The sequence below is a fragment of the Epargyreus clarus genome, unplaced genomic scaffold, assembly GCF_041222505.1.
Source record: "Epargyreus clarus isolate Ecla_fem2 unplaced genomic scaffold, WU_Ecla_fem_2.2 ptg000002l, whole genome shotgun sequence".
Taxonomy (NCBI): domain Eukaryota; kingdom Metazoa; phylum Arthropoda; class Insecta; order Lepidoptera; family Hesperiidae; genus Epargyreus; species Epargyreus clarus.
The window spans coordinates 71041-93746 of record NW_027332210.1 but is presented as its reverse complement, the minus strand read 5'-3'; the positions used below and the strand labels follow the sequence as shown (position 1 = coordinate 93746).

At 34.4% G+C, this 22706-nt stretch overlaps 1 protein-coding gene across 4 annotated transcripts in view; it reads right to left on the bottom strand.

Annotated features, from left to right (window-relative positions):
* The window catches only part of Skeletor (DM13 and DOMON_DOH domain-containing protein skeletor), a 128399-nt gene that overhangs the window by 91455 nt on the left and 14238 nt on the right, over positions 1-22706 (bottom strand). For all 4 annotated transcript variants that reach the window (XM_073077076.1, XM_073077073.1, XM_073077070.1 and 1 more), the window contains exon 2: positions 5877-6014. In XM_073077076.1, the coding sequence (XP_072933177.1) occupies positions 5877-6014 (138 nt within the window). The remainder of the gene's footprint in view (positions 1-5876; positions 6015-22706) is intronic.

Sequence of the window (22706 nt, the reverse complement as noted above, 5' to 3'; positions counted from 1 at the left end):
TTAATTAAAAAAATCAAAAACCCGACTACCCCAAAAAGGCTGAAGTAGAATTTCCAAAAGCAGTGAAATAGGCATTTCATTATTTTTATCCAGAAAGCCAAATACAAAGTTTCATAATAGGTGTCTGCTTCAAAAACAAAAGATCTTCAAACAATATTATCCTATTTTATCCTCGTAGTGCTCATTTACGCTATATAAAGAACCTATGTGTAAAATTCCAACACGCTTAAGTTCAGTGGTTTCCCTTTGCGTTGATCTCTGGAACAGCAACTCTCTCATTTAGTCATACAGTCATCTCGATGTGTATTTACGAGTATATATGTACTAGCTGACCCGGCAAAAATTGTGTTACCATATAAATAAAAAAATGTTAAGTGTGAACAACCCTTATCACTTAGGGGTAAAAAAAATGGATAGTGGCCGATTCTCAGACCTACTGAATATGAACTACTATTGGTGAAAATCGGTGAAGCCGTTTCGGAGGACTACGGTAACTTAAACGAGAATTTTATATAAAAAATATATTACTAATGTATGTGTATTCTCCTCTTAATTCCTTTATTTTGACATCCTACTCGATGGGTTTGGTTAACTTTTTTTAAAACGTGTTACTATTTCGTGAAAAGATCCACCATTTTCGGTCTATAAAATATATAACTTCAGTAATTCAAAGTTTCGATCATTATTTTACCTCGTTAAAGGTAGAATTTCATTATTTTTGAAGGTGGTAGAACCCTTTGTGGTTCGACTCCGGCGGCACCACCGCCACACCTATTTCTACCTAATAACAGCAGTGTTAGGCGCTGCTGTGTTCCGGTATGAAGGGTGTGGTAAGGGAGACAGACTTTTCCGAGGCGTTCCAGCTTAGTCCTCAGGGGTAGCGGCGCATCTGTGGCCGACCTCAGGTAGGAATATCTAATCCTATCTGGGGTTGATTACAGATGTCCATGGGCGGCAGTAGCCACTTACCATCAGGTGGACTGCATGCTCGTCTGCTACCCTTATATTATAAAAAAAAAAAAAAAAAAATTATCCAACAAGCCTGATACAAAATTTCATAGTGTTTGCTTCAAAATTGACGGATGTTTATATGAACTTTTAACCCTTATTTTATCCTCTACGGGGTTGATATTTCGGATGGGGATAAATAAGTGCGTCCTTATTCCTATCCAGAAAGCCAAATACAAAATTTTATAGTAGTTACTTCAAAATTAAAGGATTTCAAAAAAACTGTTTTCCCCTATTTTACCCTCTTAAGGGTAGATTTTCCAAAAGCCCTTTCTTAGTACTTATTCACGCTATGTAGAGAACCTATGTGCAAAATTTCAGAACTGTAAGGTCCTTAGTTTAGGCTGTACGTTGATTTCTGAAAAATGAAAAAGTCATTTAGCTAGTCAGTCAGTCAGTCACCTTGCTATTTTATATATATATACAAATATGTTTTTATAATCTTCGTTTAATTTCCTTTCATTTGATATCCTACTCGATAGGTTCGGTTAACATTTTTTTTTACATGTGTTACTATTTCGCGCCAAAAATCCGCCATTTCGTTTTTTTTTTACTAACACCTATCTAAGGACACTCGGGTCATTGAGACAAATATAATGACACCTTAACTGTTGAAATTCATCCATCCGTTTGTTAGATCGGATCAAATAAAGAAAGACAAACATACAAGATACGCGCAAAAAACATAACCCTTCCTTGGCAGTCGGGTAAAAACATCGTGAAGAAACCTACATACCCATAGAGAAAAAAAAAACTACATAGAGAAAAAAAAAACAAAAAGATCTTAAAGGTATATGAAGTCTACCAATACGCACTTGCCCATCGCCGTGGACTATGGCCTTATCCTTTTTATTCTAAGAGGAGTGCCTGTGCCCAGCCGTGGGACAGTAATGGGTTGCTTACGAATAAATTCGTCATCAACATAAGTAATACGTAATCCATGGTGAGCTATACTTAGTGTAAAAAATAACATTATAACCAAAATAGCATTTTATTCTTCCACTTGTGTCAGTTTCGAAGTTCTGCTGCACAAAGTGGATAAAAAAGTACCAACGTGATAGGAAAACAGCGGCTGTCCTGGCAAATAGAATTTATTCGGAAACAAACAAGATAGGAGCGGTAAAGTGGAAACCAACATATGCAATTGTTTCTCGAAAAATTCCAAACACGACTTGAATATTTTAACTTATTTTCTAGTTTTTCTACTTTTCTAGTTTTTAAAATAAATTCTGATAAATTTTTCTTCTGCATCGTTATTTGCGTATGGTTTAGTATTGGATGACTTATTTCTTGTATTATAATTAAAGATGTAAATGGGCACGCAATATACAAGTAACACTAAATATTTAATGTACTTTATATTTATACGAGTATTATGAAAGTCCGCAATTGAAGAAAAACATCGAGCAAAATTGAATATTAAGTAACTCACATTAATAATAAATACAGAAACATATATTGTCTTCTGAATCAAATTATAAAGAGTTATACAAACTTAATAATTGAGGTGTATACCCGAGAATCGAACCCAACCTACCACCTACAATTTATTACGATCGACTATACGATAGAAATGTCAATTGGATACTTTAAAATATATTTGGAAAAACAACATAAAGTGTATAGTGAAACGGCCAATCTGCATCAGCAGCTCTCGAGTTATCCGAGACGCGAGCAGAATATATTTGTTGTCATTATGCATAAACAACCAAGTTTTCACCAAGTTTTGAGAAGAAATATTCACTTATAAAGTGTTATGTCTCGGTGTATATTATTTTACATAGAAGTAGCAAACGAGCATTTCATCAGTACCCTTACCATGAGTTTTCAAAACATCCCACAATGTTACGTTTACTCAATCCATTATTCTGTTCCGTTTGCTTCAGTAGATTGACTTAACGTAAGAATAAGTACGCGCTCAAGTCTTTTTGTCTGCCTCACATATTCGCAAAAAAGAGAGACAAAACATAAAGCGCCATTTTATCAAATTAGACATTTAATGTTACGTTACTGATACACTATAGTTCTGATACAATCCGCTAGGGGCGCAAAACATTCATAGTTGTCAAAACGTAAAAACTTATGATAAGATGACCACGTATCATCAATAAGATAAGCGTTCTACCTAAGGTTGGCCACAGATACATTGCTACCCTTAAGGACTAAGTTGGACCGCCTCGTTTAAGTATGTTTCCCTATTCACACCCTTGGAACCCGACCACTATTATACAAATTTTAATATGAAAAACTAGGCTGCAAAAATTAATAGTATGATTTCATATCACGATAAAAGAAAATGAGGAAACAGGTCTGAGATTTCCACATAATATTTGTGTTATAAAAACACTAATCTGCAATAAAGTAATATAGTAAACTATGAACTTTATCTTTTATATACTAAAAATAACTAATGTAAAGATATCAAGTCAAAATTTATTATAACGAGCTTCCAACATGTTCATCTAAAAATATTCGCGCCATTTCCACGCCACGGTATTTACTCAGCGGTGGCATCGCGATGAAAACTTTAATAAAATAAAATATATTTTGAAGCAAAAAAGCGACCTACTGCCCTTTCGGCTTATTTATAAAAAACGTTGCAGAGAATTTTCCAAAGAAACAAAAGTGTGGGCGCTCAGAGCGACGACGCAACTCCACAACACTTTCATTACTTTTATACATCTGCGTCACAGACAAAGCGGCCCACCGAACTTATATATGACTACCTCTGACTTAGCCAAACACGCGAAACTCCACCCTCTCGCTTAAAACACAAGTTTCACTTCAAAACCCCCCATTTTGATTGCTTACCACAAGTTAAAATACACTGAGTTCAGTTGAAATAGAGCTTACATTTGATGGACACACAGATTTTGATTCCCCGACGTTATTACAAGAGACATCGGCACCAAGAAAGGTTCTAACACACTATCCAGATGGTGATTGGTTCTCTAAATGGAATAATATATAGAATGGGATTTCTGGGAGTCGAAAGCACTATGTATATTATTATCAGTCATGTCTCATGACTGCATAAATTGGCATTGGCTGATTTACGTTCTAACTGACAGATGGGATTTTATCAATGAGTATCTATTTTGAAATTTGAAAAATTATTCATTTGTACCTTTCTTGAAGAACATACGTCGGAGCGTTCTGTTAATACTTTGGGACGAACTTCATTTATTTCTAAAACTCACTTGGGATAAAAAAAATAAGGAGCATTGGCGTGAAATCCTAACCCCCAAATCTTCTACATATTTATTCCAATTGGCACTCACTGGTTGCCAAGAAGAGTTCAGATAAGTAAATTAACGACACTTAAATAAAGTACATCATGAACTAAATATTGTGATGTGCACCACCCCTAACAGAGCTTTGACCTCAGCAGCTGATGTGGCAAATTGTCGACACTTCTTTAATTTAATTGAAAATAAAACATCGTTATCAACATTGCACAACTGGCTCTTTGTAATTTAACGTTAACTGTTAGCTGTTATGTCATCTTGTACAATTTTAAACTCGGAAGTACTCAAATTATTAATTACGATAATGGATAAAATTGAAATTACTATTGAGCATAATTTAGTATGTATGCTTTATACGTTATGTCTCAGCCATAAATTATACTCGTACTTTTTTTTTTGTTTTCAAGGGGGAAACCTTCGAAAGGTACCCGGTGCCGTGGGAGCGACACAGAGTTATGTGGGATTCTTACCGCACTAAACCCCCGGTGGCCGTCCTCGGCGCTGCGAAAAGGACTCCTGGATATACAGAGGAACGCAACCGGAGTCCTCTTAGCGCATTGCCCCGTCCAGGTGAGCATGCGGCTCGCCACACCGTCTGTTGTACACGACGGTATACGACCACACCCACCGCCGTCCTTCCCGGGGTTGCTGACCGGGCGGTTTGAGCTCCCACTCTTGCCGCTCGCAACCCCGGAAGCCCCTTTTAGTCGCCTCTTACGACAGGCAGGGGATACCCTAGCCCTATTCTGGTCCCACAACTACAGGGACAAAATTATACTCGTACTACAATAACAACTTATGATATTTCTTCAAAGTAAAATAATTCTTAAAAAATTACAACAATTTCTTAATGTATAATTATTACTTTGGATTCATGTAATCGTAGGAGTTTCATTCCCAATTCCGTGGGTTAGGTTTTGGTACTTTTGTATTTATTGTATAGCGCCCACAACACAAGGATTCTAGGTCTTCTGGGTTAAGTTAAAAAGCCTAAAATAGTACAATACAAATTGACAAAATGTAACCAAACTTGAACTAATTTCTACTATAATATGTGTCGGTTTGTAGGGACGTGTGAATGTTACAAGTTGTCACCGCTCGCTCCACATCAAAGGATCCGGCCGACTTCAACGACAGTTGGAGGTGTTTAACTACTTCACATATATCCCACTGAACCTTGAGGGGATTAACCTAAGCTCTCTTGAAAGTTTTGTTTTTATTTCATTGTCACTTACGTAAGATCAAATTAAAGGTGGTATTTCTCACCTATTTAATTGAATAATACGAAAACGTAGATCTATGTTCAAACTACTACTACAGTAGTACTATTGTACACAAGTGTAGTATCCAACGATTACTCGGTTTGCCTACATTATTTTGTAGGATTTTTATGTTATGAGTGTGAAACTTGTTAGGTTTGATTAATCTTATGAGTACATCAGAACCCCATTAGATGTAGTGGCGATCTATTTCCAAGGCACAAACGAGTCAGCCATTTTCAGTGAGAGAATTCTGAAAGCTGATTGATTTGAACTGACTTGATTGGCGCCAACTAGAGAAGACCACCATCTTCTATAGGAATAGAAGATCTCAAAATGCTGATGGATGGTATCAACTCACCGGGGCCCTCGCCGTCGTAGTGCAGGTCGTGCAGGTAGAGCGTGCGCGAGTCGACGGCAAACACGCGGCCGCGCACGCCGTGCTGCAGCTGCGACAGCGCGCCGATCTCCTTGCCGAAGTACCGCGCCTCCAGCCCGCCTGCGGACAAAAATATAAACGGTTGAGGTACAAAATATAGGTGTTTTAGCTGCAACTAAATAATCCATAACGTCCAGTTGCATTGCGTCACTGTAACCGCACAAATCAACTTAATTAAACTTAAGAGAACCTTTAAAACTGTAAGTCAAGAGTAAGAAATAATAATAAAATCATTTATAAATAAATCGAGTCGGGTAATTTTAACTTAACATAAAATTAATTGATACGTTGATTACGTGAATTGCTGCCTAGTTACTATTAGTATATGAATATTATTAATCGTAATACATAATCATCATGACCCGATTCGAATAGTTTGATAATGAAATATGACAACGCGAGCACATCCCTATCAGCAAGTGATCTCAAAGATCCGGAAGAGAGAGCGCACTTTCTCTACATGCGCATGCATTACGTCATACGACATGTGCGTAACGGACAAAAAGTAATGACGTTACGACCTGAGTGAAGTTAGATGAGCTTCCGTCCAACATGTGGCATCTCTTTTTGTATGATTCAAGTAGAATAGGAGCATGCAGTCCACTTGATGGTAAATAGAATGTATTGTTGGTTGAACTACGTCTATAATATAGTTTATTTCCCTTTTTTGTCCCCTGTTATATAACAGGGGTTCTATCTCATACTGATCACAGAGGTGTAGCCACTCTTGGGAACTAAGTTGGCTACAATCATAATATGTAAGTTAGCCAGTCCACACTTTTCCACCGAAATGGAATAACTGTTTTACGTTAAAAATAGGGGTGGCAGTTGTCCTGGTCGAGCCTCCCTGGTCGATCTATAGTGATTCTACCTATCAGATTCTGTGCACAATAATGTTTTTATTTCGATATTTATTAAGATTTATAAAAACTGTGTTTATAATAAATCCATATTCCACTTCAGTATATTTGTAACTATTTCTTCGTTATAACTACAAGTGTCGTGTTAAGTACGTTCTGTCGTGTTTTGGTTTGAAGAACACACATTTACACTCCGCGTTCCAACTTAGTTCTCAAAGTTAGCAATGGTCCATGGGCGACAAGATACAACTCCCAATCTGATTGATTATTACATATACATGCGGTAATCATCGTTGTTACTTTAGTTTCATTACAATCTCGTCATTTTCCATTACATTACATCATCATCAGACATCAATCCATTACTGCCCTTCTGGGCACGGGTCTCCTCTCAGAATGAAAAGGATTAGGCCATAGTCCAACGCAAGCCAAACGAGAAATGATAGATTTCACATAACTTTGAAAACTTCTTTTTATTGTTAAGATTTCTCAGGTATGCCGGTTATCTCACGATGTTTTTCCTGTACCGTTAAAGCAAGTGACATTAATTTGTAATACGCACATACTCGTAACATTGAAAAATCAGAAATGCGAGAAATCTAGGAGTCGAACCACGGATCCCTTGTCCAAGAGGCCGAGTTTCTTAACTAGTGGTTAAGCTATCACTGCTTTTTATGTTATTTTATATTATTGTATATCGACATTAAGAATTAAGAACCTATTTTGAATAACAAAAATTGATTTGATTGCTTTGATTTGATTTATTACGTCACATAAAAACCGCAAGTCCCGCGATCCCAAGCCAGTTGCAAATGCTTCGTAAAGTACATACGATCACGATCGGAAGTGGAGCAAGGTGAGCGCGGGACATTTGGGCTGCACGAGCGCCGTGACACGTGCACGTGTGCATGTGTGCGTTATCAACACACACTTGTGACACATCATAAGTTTTATATGTTACGTCCCATATATTAAATGAGACTATGATTAAACTTTACTTTGAGGTCAAGTAGTGATAGCCTAGGGGTTGAAACTCGGCCCCTCCATCGAGAGGTCCAAGGTTCGAATCACAGGTACCTCTACTTTTCCAAAGTTGTGTGCGTATTAGAAATTAATTATCATTTAATTTAATGGCGAACGATAACATTGTGAGAGACAACTTCATACCTGAGAAGTCTTTAAAAATATTTTCACCACTAACTCTTGTGTTATTTAATTTCCTTTAACTTCTAGTCTCCATTTTATAACTATGGAATATGGTAAACTGCGCCTAGATCTTTGAATACATTATAATCTCACTTAATCTACTGAAGTGGTTACCTAACTAGACTTTAAATAAACTCCGCTATATACTCCGCTCTTTTAATTTCTCTTAGTACCCAAGAGAGTGAATTAAAACTGTAAGATTACGAAAAGTTACACCGATGCTCATTAACTGACGCAATAAAATACATTTTCATTGTCTGGAAGACTGAGGACTTGTGAGAAAATAATGAATCATATTTCTTTAATGAGTTAAGTTATAAAATATTTAAATATAGTATCCTTCTACTATATTATTTTATGTAAACGAAATAATAAATAGTTTATTTATATGATGTCATATTATATTATGATGTCATAACAATTATTTATATACTAACTACTAACGATATAAAATGTAGTTTACCGTCAGTTTCAGAAAAGTAAATTACAATCGAACGAGTATTTCTTCGACATCATACTGTATATTAAACAATATACAGCGTTTAACGAAAAACAAAATTATAACGTAAATTAGAATCTACAGTAAATATGTAAAAACAGTATATAAATGAACTAGTCAGAAAACTAGATCCATATACTTCTCAGTATTACGTGTTGACATCCGAGAAAGTGATCTAGAGAATGCGACGTAGCCTTAAGCGGTTGGAGAAAAAGTACGCGATACACACACCAATATATTTTTGCATTTCACATTACCCTCCTGCCTACACAATAAAGTTGATTATCCTGTGGCAATGTGCACTGGTTGTGGTAATCCGGTTAAGCGCAGTTCATCGAAGGTTAATGTGCTGTGAGCGTTGATAGTGTAACCTTAAACGGTACCTGGACTGTGAAATGGAAAAGTGTAGAGAATTTCTTTTATGTCATAGAAATAAGTTAAAGAAGTTCAGCAGGCTATGAACATATTTTTTTTTTATAATATTGAAGTAGAGTATGCGGTTCATGTGATGGTATTTGATTATTGCTGCACATGAATATCTGTAATCAACTTCAGATAAGATAACATTCCTAGCTTAGGTTGGCTGCTAAATATTAATTGACAATTGCATATTAATAAAAGTCATGTATTTCAAGTGTAAAAGTTCTCATTAGCAATCCCTTTTAAATGTCCGTCGTGATGATTAGAAGTCACTTATTGTTTTACGAATACCTTCGTTTATTATCTTTTAATAAAAAAAACGTAATAGGCTTCCATACTCCCGTTCTAGGACGCAATAACTCTCACAGCTTTTTACGATAATCACATATTTTACATCACTCACCGACCGATCATGGACTAAATAAATGAATAGAAAACTCTTCCATAGATAATTTAATATTGCAATGATGTAGAGAAAATTCGAGTCGATAATTTGATTCGCGGTGATGTAGTTTTTCTCGCTTTAAAATAAGAGAGCACTTTCAAAACTAATCTAATGAAAGTGCAACATGTCGTCCGCGTACCACACATGTTCTAGATCTCTCCACGAGTGCGTAAATGGTGTTATTAGTGTAATTTTGTTTACCATAAACATTATTTGTACATGAACGGTATGGTTAAGTTAAATTGCTTCATTTCTGTCTGTGGTGGCGAAAATTTAAACTTTCTTACTGTTCAGCTAAAAATCCACTAGTAGTAGTATACGGAGACAGATTCAACGATGAATCAGTATGTAGCCCATATAATAAAACTTGTTAAACTTTAAGTAAGACTGAATATTTGCCTGAAAACCAGCATTTTTACATTGACAAATTTAGATAAACCACTACCACTTTTCTAACCATTTTCTGTAAATATAGACAAAGCAGAATTAGGTTACTCCCGTAATGGTAAGTAGCCACCGTCGCGCATAGATATGGTCACAAGCGTAGACAGAAGTAGGATTCTACATAGGCTTGGCCACAAACGAGTTGCTCTGTGGGACAGAGTGGAATACCCCATATAAGTTTATCTTACTATAGCATTCAACCAGAAGAGCAACGCTTAAAACTACTATTATAAGTCAGCAAGTATAGCAAGCATACTGAGTCGAACCATTAAGAGTTCTGCTAATTGCAAAAGACATGAGTCCTGTCGCAAATGAGATACAGAGAGCTCTACCACCTTTGAATGTCAGGTTATTTGTTGTTTTAAGCATAGATATATCAGTAGGATAATATATCTATGGTTTTAAGCCATAAATAAGCGTATCATCAGCAGATAGTGCGATCGCGTGTAGCAATGTGGCGTCGTGCGCGTCGCGGCAATCAATGACCATCTTCACGGCAATTAGTGCGCGATCAAACAGGTTTCATTGTTCATAGCTCGTACGATTGATTGATATACTATAACTAGTTGCTATTGTGCTGTCTTAGAAAAACTGTGGGTTCTGTGAGATTTACTTGATTGTTATAGAAGGCAAGATGTTTAATTACCTTTTTCTAGTTGAGTTGGAAGAAAAATAGACAAAGCAACAAAACAGACAAAGCAAAGAGTATTAATTTGTGGATTAATATGTGTGTATACTTGTGTGCACGAGTTCCCTTATAGATGGTATTCCTAAATTAAGATTACACTACAGTTCAGAAAGCAGAAAGTTAACCAATAACGGATTTAAATACTTTACACACCTTTGAGAATATTGTAAATTACACTAAAATGTTTTTTTACTCAAATATAAAAATTGAAAGAATATCAAACAAATAAAATAAATAAAAGCATATACTTATACATTAATACAAAATTCATTTTATTTATGTAGTTAAACAAGAATCCGTTATATCGTAGACATATCCCCGACAGCATCGCTAGTACATTGACAACTAGAGATTTTACACGAAATATCGCATGCAAAACCTAATCATGACATCACAACTTTCTTTATGCCTCTTATTATACATTATTATGTAACCTGTAATAACATTCCTCAGTAATAATATCGTCTGGTAGTATTTCTTTTCATGAAAGATCTGATAAGCATCACTGAGGCTGTACTGTAGTGCAATCATACGATAGAACACGAGAAAGTGCTCAGTCGGAGGTCAGGAAAAATATGTCAAAATTATTAGATACTCCGCTTACTTTTTATTTTGAAAATGCTTTCTAAATTTGTAGCCTAACATGATAATGTGATAATGATGCCATGAAAATAAAAATGCATAAATACATAAAACATAGATGTATCGTGCAGTCTATCGCAGGAAGACACTACCGCCTATTTTGTGAAGTTCTGTTACTGCGGTATTCAGATCATACAATATTTGTCAGAGAATTAGTCAGTCACAAGCACATACATCACTAATTGGTTTTAACAATATCGTTAAGTTGGATTGAAATAAATTTTATGAATATAAATTTCCACAAAAGGTAGAGACGGTTGGAACATTTTTCGTCTAATTACACACATAGTTGATACATAAGCATTCATGTGTCATACCGTGTTATATATTTTTTTCAAACTTTATTCATACTTAAGTCAAAGATTGCCATGCTACTTAAGATTGCCCTCCTTTTTGTAATTCATTCCTCATTTAAGAAGCTGCATTAACCGACTTGCGAAATTTCAGTTAAATATCTTAAACACACCGAACCAGAATGCTAATGTGAATTCCGTTACGTGTGAAATACAGACATTAAATTTATCCGGAAATTTGTGACATAAAATAAATGGGATCGGATTAAACACCAAACATTTCCCAATATATTAATTACATATTTGATATTACACTCGTAAATTTAACGCGGAATTTGCGTAAAGCACTCCAGGTTGCATTAACATTAATATTTCTTCCAATGACAGTATATGTTGAAAATATTATGCTTTCTTGTGACATTCTGTAGTAATACATAAGTCGACTTGTATACATCCTGCATCTGAATCTGTGTGTGTGTATATGAAACTGGAGACATTTTTTTCCCTCTGAATTACTATTTTGTTACATATGTGGTGTGTTTGGACTCGTCTAATTTGTGGGAATGACATAGGCTATACTTTTAAGCACGCGGGTGTTTTGTTTAAAAAATGCTTATTTACTAGAGAAAAAATAACTATGTTTAATATAATTAAATTTAAAACGTCTGTTTATATTTAAAAGTTATAATTCGTCATGTGAAAATTTTCCGCATCAAACAATGATCGCAATAACAGCTGTAGAAGTAAAAACACGAAGAGACAAGTTTCAGTGTTCTAATGACGACACTTCACAGAAACACTTTCCACTCTCGCTTTCCACGCATTTTTGCGCCGGAGAGCATGTTACACACATGCACACATTTCACACATGCACATATTACACACAATGCACACATGCACACGTGCACACATGCTCACATGCACATGCAGTCGCATAGTTGCATCAGAAGCGTAATGCGTGATGCATTGTGTGCAGATATCTGTGATCTGATGGGAAGGCTGGCTAATGATAGCACTTTCAGTAATGTCTTGTGATGAATGGATCTCGTGATTGGCAGATTCGGAAATAACTTAAAATCCAATGCAGATGATAAAACATCTGCTTTGTATTCTTTTATTTCAATTTGAATCTTCCCTGTCCATTGAGCGTATCAAGTTCCCAGTAACATCGGAATCATTCCTGAATTAAGTGAAAAGTGCATTCTGATACTTCTACTAATTTGAAACTCTTTAGTTAACATTTGAAGCACACTACACATTTTTCATTCATAAATTTTATTTATAAATCACGAAAGTATGTTCAACTTGTTTTTGCCCGCGCCTTCGCCCGCGCTTAAAAGAAAATAATATGACATACTAACATACATAAAACTGAAAATTCGTACCTTCATTGGAATGACACTGGCGCCATTTGGCAAAATTGGTCGTACCAACTCTGAAACCTTCGTGAGCTCATAGACAACAACTTTGCTAAAGATCATCACTTGATCAAATGCATAGTTTACGATTCAATCCTACTTCATTTGATCCAAAAGATCGATTCTCCGATTAATCGATCTTAGATCGCCATCCCTAGTTCCCGTGGGATGTCCGAGATAAAAACTATCCTATGTCCTTTCTCGGGTCTCAAACTATCTTTGTACAAAATTTCAATAAAATTTCGGTTCACTGGTTTAGACGTAAAGAAGAGACAACCAGACAGACAGACAGAGTTACTTTCGGATTTATAATTATATTAGTAAGGAGTAAGGATTACGTTTTATTATTAACGCCGGACTAATTACTAAGACATGATTAATATCTATTAATTGACAAAATTGTAAATAGTAAATATTGATATCTGGTAGTTAACACACATTTCACCATACATTTAACTGACCAACAACATCGCGGTAATCACCAATCATTATAAGATTAAACGAGCATTATTATAATCTATATAAAAGACATCAACGCGCTTGGTCATTCATAATAAGCGACTGTGACTAATCATTACTTTAGATTTTTATTCGTCACTAAACCTTTGAAAATAAAATTTTAGTATGTAAAATAAAGGCATAGATATAATACCCAGTTATTATTTATTATTTTTACTCGTGTTTGAATGTTTGGAATGCAATGTGAAAATTATAGAAAATTTATTATTTTATTTACTTAATATTTATGTATACACAATATGGACAGGATAGAAGTAAAACAATAGGAAATAATAAGCAGAAAAGTACTTTTTAATTATCTTTTAATATTGGATAGCAAACCAATTTCAACCCATAGCTTATGTCGATGATTCTACATAATGAATGGTACAATGATATATGCAACGATTAATACGAAGCGAAGCGTGTGGCAGGTGTTTGAGATCAATTATTCGTTTATATTCATGGCGTCTGATTGCGAGGGAATTGGTTTGACTAATCCGTAATGAGATACGTGCTCTGAGGCTGGGAATCCATCAGTATCGTGCGGCTAGTACCACCATGATAGTCATTACAACGTGCTACCTCGAATTTAGCCCTACAAATGATCAGTTGAAATGTTAAAAAATCTCTCAACGAGAGAGAAATTTTTGTGTTGGGGTTTTCAGTTGTCTTTTATCTATTTCCAATCATTGGAAGACAGACTGCCCTGGTGTCTTTCTTGTTTTGAATACCAATCTGTGCCATTTTGTTTATTTGCCTTACACTGTCTTTTGAGCCCTACCCTTCTTGACTTAGTCTTTCAACTTCATCAATCTTTCGGATAAATACTGTAAGTTTGCCTAACGTCAGTCACAAAAACATTAATATCCCAATAAAGCAAATAAAAACACCTAATATACCAGAATAATATATTTACATTATCGATATCCACGATCACATGCAAAAAGACATATATTAACAAATATATTAAATATATTTTATTGCATTTAGTTTATAAAATCTAGTTATTTTAATGACCCATCAATCGCGCGGTTTCATCACGATGCAACTTAAATGTATTTATTACTAATAATAACTAGTGAATCGTCCCGATCCCACGGTATGATAACATAGCATCATTCGCTATTTCCATTACACCACACCCTGCCAGGTGCTCGAAAATATAAAACCAAAACAAATTATGTTACGCTAATAAAATATTAATCAATAAATTAGTGTCAGGTTACACCGTGACTCATTAACGATAACTACACCGGTTCTCAGACATCATATGGGTGTTAAGTAACAGAGTTAATTTATTATAAATGTTGATGCTATAATTTATCTTTAGATATCTGTAGATAGGTACATATATAGCTTAAGTGTTTAATTAAATTAAAGTTTTTGTACGTTATTATGTTAAGGTAATTGATTATTACCTAACTTATTTTCGTAATATCTGATTTTTAAAACTAATTTAGCCATCCAACTTGCATTTCGCATGATTTATATTTTTATGTGCCTTCCATTTTATATATTAGATAACCTTGACAACGGCCTAATCAAATTTTACGAAACTTACATCTTACGATAGATTATTTGAAAATATGGTACTTTTACCCTTTATATGTTCGAAGAGTGAATAATAGACTTCTCCATCGCGAGTGTTACGTACTTTAATATTTATTGGTTATGGTTCCGATCAATTTTCATTCATAAAAAGCGTAAGCTCTACAAGAGCCTAAATCTTCCACTAAATACAATCACTTTCTTATCTATTAACACTTTTACTTCAATAGCGGTATTAATAAAATTATTTAGATTAAATGATAATAGGAAATTCTTACAATCAAATGTAAAAAAAGTACATTACCTACATTCTATCACGGATTTGAGTCATGACTTTCTCCTTCAAACGTGACCTCTCCCTATTTATGACTTGACCTGAGTAATGACTGGGAAATCGGTATGACCTTCTGACTCCGGCTTTCTATGAAATAATTGCCGATAAGTTAACTATCATCACGATAATATACAGTATACCTTAGAGATATTTGAATAATAACTGTATTCTAATATGCTATATTTAAGTTCTGTAAAGCATATAATAAACCAAAAGTAACTCATTCTTAAACGTATATAGGCTTTGAAGCGATAATAATATCCGAATTTACTGAAATCCATGAAACTATAACTAACACTATGTATATATGTGTCATTCTTTGTCAATTTGGCATGCCGTGCAGTCCAAACTGCGTTGCGGATTTTATAAAATAATATGACTATGTCGTTTGGCTCTTCGGGAGTGAGCTAAATTTTTAAGCAGTTGAGTAATTAGTTTTTAATATAATTCTATGGTTAAAAATACGATAAAAATATTTATGGATTTTCACAACGATATGCGAAATTTAGAAGCAATTACTTTCACAAAACAGTACTTTAGTAGTAAAGAGTCTTTAATAATTTAAAATGAAATACCCATATTTAAGGTTTTTCATAAAACTGATACGAGTTCGACTAACAGTAACACTTGTTACTCCACTCCACTTTGAAACGTAGGATACCGTTGTAAATGCAAAGTGACTCTAAGAAGTAAACAAGATATAATTATTCGCTAAGTAAGCTATCGCTTGGTCTATCCAGCTTCACTAACAATGAGCATAATTCCAGGGCCGGATTTAAGGGAGGGCTAGCGGAAGCTACTGCCCCAGGGTATCTACAAGAGAGAAGCCCTCATAATAGATATAAAAATATAAGAAATGGGCGAGTCCATGGGCGACCCCTCCTAGGTATAATATCGTAAACATTAAAAGTACCTTCTTTCGTAAGTAATTTTATACAATTTATGCAACGAAAACGAAAGTACTTACCTTCGTTTTCGTTGCATAAATTGCCTTATTTAATGTGTATTATCGACACAAGTAACGTTATAAAACGTAAAAAATAATATATATATATATATATATACGAAATTTCATAGAGATACCTGCAGAAATGCAGATTTTTTTCGCATATTAGCAGATCCGAAACTTTGAAACGCTCTTCTGTAAAGTTGTCATTTTGCAGTTACGATATTATACCTAGGAGGGGTCGATATAATAAAAATAATAATAATCAAATAATTTAATGTAATATTCCTTAAAGAAATATTATAAAATAATTTCTTTTTTCCGGAAATAATTAGGGGCCTCCTTCGGTGCCTTAGAGCCTCCAGACTACCAAATCCGACTCTGCCTTTTGCACCCATTCATCAACAAAGCTTCCAATCCCTCTAAAAGTAGTCATCCGATGATATAGCAATATACTTTGTACACGATTTATTATATTTTTAACCTTGTATATAGGTCACTCACCATGAGCACTAAGAAAGTTTATAAGTAAGCTCATATCTAGCAGGCTGTGCAACTTGTACACAACTTCGCTCGTTAGCCGCGCGCCAGAAGAATACATTGTGCTAGTTGGGCAGCGCAGCCTGCAAAATTTCTTATATTAGGAAAAACTAAAAAATAATAGAGTTAAGGAAAATAATTTCGAGAAAGCCTTTCATTAAAACTTATTACATATTTTGCTCTTACGTACAAAAAGTAATTTGAATTTAATACGTATAAGATGGTAATTATTTTCTGGATTTAATGTGTATGATTGGTTCTCACTTCGTACAAAAAAGACATGAGCCGATGTATGGCTCTATTATGAAAATTATTTTCAGTTGTGACAGGACTATACAGTGGTCAACTATAAATAAATAATATGTACGAACATAATTTAAACATTATAATTATAATGTCATACATAATTTATAAGTAATGTAAGTAATTTTTTGCAATAATTGAAGGTATTGGATTAAAAAATCAATACATGTACTTTTAAATACAGTGTAAACTCCATGTAACGTCACTCGATTTAACGACAAACTCTATAAAGCGTCGAAATCAATTGGCTTAGTTGGTTTAGCTTGTATTCCATACAATGATACACTCTACATAGCATTACACCCACTCTCAATAACGACCAAAATTGAGTAAAAAAAGTACCTTTTAAGTTGCTAAAATTAGTAAAAGCTGCGCACCTGTGTACGTTCTTTTGTCGCTTTATTGTCCTAGCCCGCAGTAAACTCGACTGTCGGCATCATGCATACGGAACTTTCTAAGAAATTCGTTCTTTTGTTTACCAAGATGCCTCAATATCAGAAGATATGAATAATATAATGAAATAAATACAACAAAATTACTGGTGCAGCAAAAGACGTCAGACAAAAAAAAACAACACGCAATAGCGTTCAAATAAGATTCTTTTTTATGTACATAACTACTAACACTAGACTGAAATAGACTTTTTCTTTTACTAATTCTGATTTTTCTTCTCTCCATTTAACAACCACTCTCTATAACGCCATAAAATGCACAGTCCCTTCAGTGCCGTTATATAGAGTTTACACTGTATTATGACTTCGATGTATATTTATTTTCAACAAAACTATAGATATGTATATAAACAACATTCTAAACTAAACTATATATATTATACACCTAAATAAAAAACTTTATAAAAATACTAACTATAATTAAATATAATAGGCTTCATCCAAATTGTTGTCCTTCGGAAGAGTTCCCAAAACACTGGCGACATTACCCCGCTGAATAGCTAAGCTTATTCTCTGTCCGAGGTAAGCGCCAGCCCTTTGGTCATTCACTTTTAAATCATTAAGATTTAAAAGTTTATTGTATTGCACGTATCTAGACTTAACATAAGTTAATTCGAGAAAATTATTCCTCTCACATGAGGTAGATACAATGCTCATGTGTATTAATTAACAATAGTAATTTATTTACATTACATGGCTGCTAGCTGACACCTGACAAGATATATTAACAAAATCTTATCTATTTGATATCTCCAGTAAATGGAGGTCGACTAAAGGTGGCTACCGATTGAACACAAACAGTAATAAATGCTGTATATATTGTTCGCACCTTTACACAAAACTTCAAATTACAACTGCTAACAAAAGATAGTAAAATACATGTTATTACTGGCCATCGTCAAAAACTATGTATCTATATTACATATATTGGGCAGGCCAGAAGAAACTTCATCATCAACCCATTACTGTCCCACTGCTGAGCACGGGTCTCCTCTCATAATGAGTAGGATTAGGCCATAGTCCACCGCGCTGGCCAAGTGCGTATTGGTAAACTTCACATACCTTTGAGTTTTTTTTTTAAATCTCTCAATGTCTACAAGTTTTCTCACGATGTTTTCCTTCACCGTGTAGCAAGTGATAATTAGTTTCTAATACGCACATAACTTTGAAAAATCAGAGGTGCGTGCCTGGGATTTGAACCTTGGACCCCTCGATCGAGAGGCCGAGTTTCTTAACCACTTTGTAAATTATTTTATTGTGATTGTACTTCATGCATACTTATACCGAATATACTATTCTTTCCACATTCTTACATTATTTCTTTTCTTACTTGAAGCCGTACAAATTATTACGTAATTAGGAGATTAAAACATAGTCTTAGATTTGTTTATACACTGAGTCCGTTACACGAACAAACAAACCCAACAAAACCTTAAGGTGAAAGTAAAATTGTGTCTGAAAATTACAATTTTCAGTGTTAAATAATTTTCGATGACTGAAAATAAAATTTATAAATAACTGTCATTTACACAGTTCGTAATCATTTTCACCTTTACAAATAAAATAAAAACACGAGATTGAAATCGTGGTCACAATAAATTGCAATCAATAAAATAAGACCTAATTGAAATTTAAAATGTAAGTTATTATTATAAATTTTAAAACGAATATAATTCGCGACTCCACAGCAGTCTGCGGCGCGACGTGTTCGATACAATCAGACCTGCGCCCAGTAAATAATTAGTTAATTGCTGTCTTCTAGAGTTCGTGGGTCATTTGCTTATTAACATCCAAGGCTCTATTGCGCCATGACTATGATAAAGCTAACGTTATTTTCAGTGGAGGCTTACAAAAATATTATAGATGAGTATGTTAGTTTCATTCCGTTTATATCACAAGCGCTTTTCGTTTTTTAAACTACTTTTTCTGTATGTCCAACGATTATTGCTTAGTTACTGTTTACCTCATTAATCAAAGCTGGATATTACCGTAGTGAATATTTTATAAAAACACATAAATATAGTGTATTACTAAGCTCTAGTTACGCAAGGGGTTCCTAGTTCGATCCCTGGCCAAGCACACACCTAATTACAAGTCTGAACGTTTGTTTACTAACTTACTTGGTGTACTTGGCGCCCTTGGCATCAAGAGTCTAGATCCTAGTAAGAGGCTATAAACATAGAAAGTATTAGTATTACTACTATATTCTAGTGTTGATTATTTACCGATAATGTATTAGATTGCATATTGTTGAAAGCATAAGATATAATAAACGGTTGTGAAGGTAAGCGAGCTGCGGCCGATTAGCGCGTACAAACGAGTTCATGTTATTGTCTAGACCAGAGGATCTTAAAGTGAGCGATAATGTTCCTTGTAGGCGCTAGAGACCTATAGCTCCCTCATTTAAAGGGCGTACAGAAAATCAAAGGCTGTTCAAGCGATTTGGTGCGCGAAGTTCGATTTGATAAAGTTTTGTAAAGATAGAGTAGTGTATGAGTTGGAGGATCTTTTTCAACGACCTATTTTGGAGACTTTTTATCCCAGTTTATATGGGAAAGCTTTTTTTGTTATCAAATACCTTTGAAAAATACTAAACGATATGATGAACGAATGACTATAAAATTGGGCGACATACTTTGAGAACCTCTGGTCTAGACTTCGGGCAAAAAATATTTAAAAAATTGCTGCAACACTTGTTTTGTTTACGAAATAGCTAATAAAATTTGGCAGTTATTTGTCTTTGTTCATTTGTTAGCCTTTTTTATTGTTGCGTTTGCGGAAATAAACTTAATTGTGTAACGTTGTAAGACTTAAGCCAACGTAATGTAGGAACTGTGTTACTAAAATTAAACCTTATTTACATATCAGACAGATAACATAAGAATCATTAAGATTTTTCTTTTTCTTAAATGTTTTAATAATTAATCAATTTAATAATTAATCCATCTCTACATTATAACATCTATTTCCACTGTGATCTGAGTGAAGAGTATGAAAAGTTTATGAAACATATGATAAAGGAGAGTCACGCAAATTATGCATTAAATTTTAGTCCTCAGGATGGTCGAATCCTATCTAGGTATGACATATTCATGGATTTATTTAAGTGGATTTCATGTTCGTTAGCTACTATAAAAAATATAAATGTTTTTTTTTTTAATTCTTAATTATAAAAAAAATACTTATTTGTATTTCAGATTAACGACCACGAATCTAGAAGATTTACTACATTTAAAGCTTCTACTAATATAATATATCAACACTATCTCATATTAATTACTATTATGAATACTTTCATGGTGTTTTAACATAACAAAACGCAAAATAAACTGTGTCTCCGTGAAAACAAACGATGCGGTTCACACGGGGCGGTTTCCCAACCGCCTGGGAACCAGAGGCGTAACACACGTAACCGCTGCCTCCAATTGTGACATGACGTAACGCATCTGACACCGAAATCACGTAGTGTGGGACTCGTATACATAACTGGGTTGTTTATTGTTATTTTGAGTTGGATCTGTTCAGAAAATCCGTGTCACCGTATTGATACATTGTGTTTGTTATGCTTATAATTTAAAATATCTGATATCTTGAAACATCTAAATAATGATGTAGGTGACCATGCAGTTCAGTCGCAGTATGATGTTTAATACGATGATAAATGGTCTACTATGTTTGTAGACAACTGAAACAACCCCAAAATGCTATTGATAGGTATTGATGCTTTGTTAAACCCGAGAACTAGGATAACACTCAATGAATATGTCTCATTTTTAATTTTCAAATTAGAACATAGCATTGCGTAACACTGCTGTCGTAAAGGTAATAAAACGTGTTACAGAGGAATCTTCGACATGATACCACAAAGAGCTCTACATTCTTTATTTTGATACCAATATGACACTGATGCCTTCTACTTTTTGATGAAGGGTGTGGATCCAGATATAGTTACATATGAGACGACTATGTCCTTAGGAGTTGCAATGCATCTGAGATCAGATGTCCATTAGCGGCATTAACTATTTACTATCAAATGCATACATGATCATATCATATGCTTGTAAAAAGACGTTTCCATATTTCGTGAAATACATTATGTTGTCGGTCTACTTGGTCCATTCATACCATTATCCGACCAGTGCTTTTACCTGCCCTATGTTACAGTAACAAAGAGTTTGTTAGGCAACATACAATCGTAATATTAAAACAAAAACTGACAGAGTGGAGTGTGCGCATTCATATTATTGCGCAATACATCGTATACAAATGGGTACAGTTAGCACGTTTCCACACCATCCGATGTGTTTGTCGTAATAATGTCGGATGTGACAGGTCGCTTTCAAAAGCTATACAGCATTACAGTATGTAGCTAATGAATGATAATATTCACATCTTTAATCTGATTATGGATACAATTTTTATTATTATAAAATATAAGTTTTATAAAGCATACCCGAGTGCTTAAATATGTAACTGTAACTACTACAAAGAATGAGACATACGTACGATTGAAAAACATTACACTCCGTAGTCGGTTAAAAAGGAGAGCACAACCGAATTAAAATATTTTTCTTTAAAATAAATTTATAAATATTGAAAAAAAACACCTAATATTATGTCAAAACAAACGTCGAGAATCAAATGATTAGTAGTCAACAATGCAGTAAAATACCGGATTGGATAATGTGTAATCACCTTAAAGATGAGGTCGCCATCATTCATAGAAGTGACCTGTCAAACGATCAATATTGTTAAGAGGTGTCCGTATGTAGGTACAGCCGGCTCCTAAAATAGATGAACACATTAAGATTTCAAAAATACCCAATACACCTAAACGTTCATAAGTAGCTGAACACAACTGACACCATGAACGTCGTAAAGTTTTAAAAGTAGATGAACACAACATTCAAAGTAACAAACAAACATTATCAAAAGTAGCTAAACAATGACATGTCATACTAGTGACGTTAGCTGTTGTTGTAGATCGGTGTTCAGCTACTCTTGATGCGTTAGTTTTCATCTACTTTTGAAGCTTGACGATGTTCAACTAATTATGATGCTACGGATGTTAGGATATTTACGAAAGATTGGTTGTATAGGTATTATTGAAAATTTAATCTGTTCATCTACTTTTGAAGCTGACTGTACATACGGCCTTATACAGGTGTTAGGTTACTGGTATATTATGTTCTATTTATCTTGACGACTCCTCC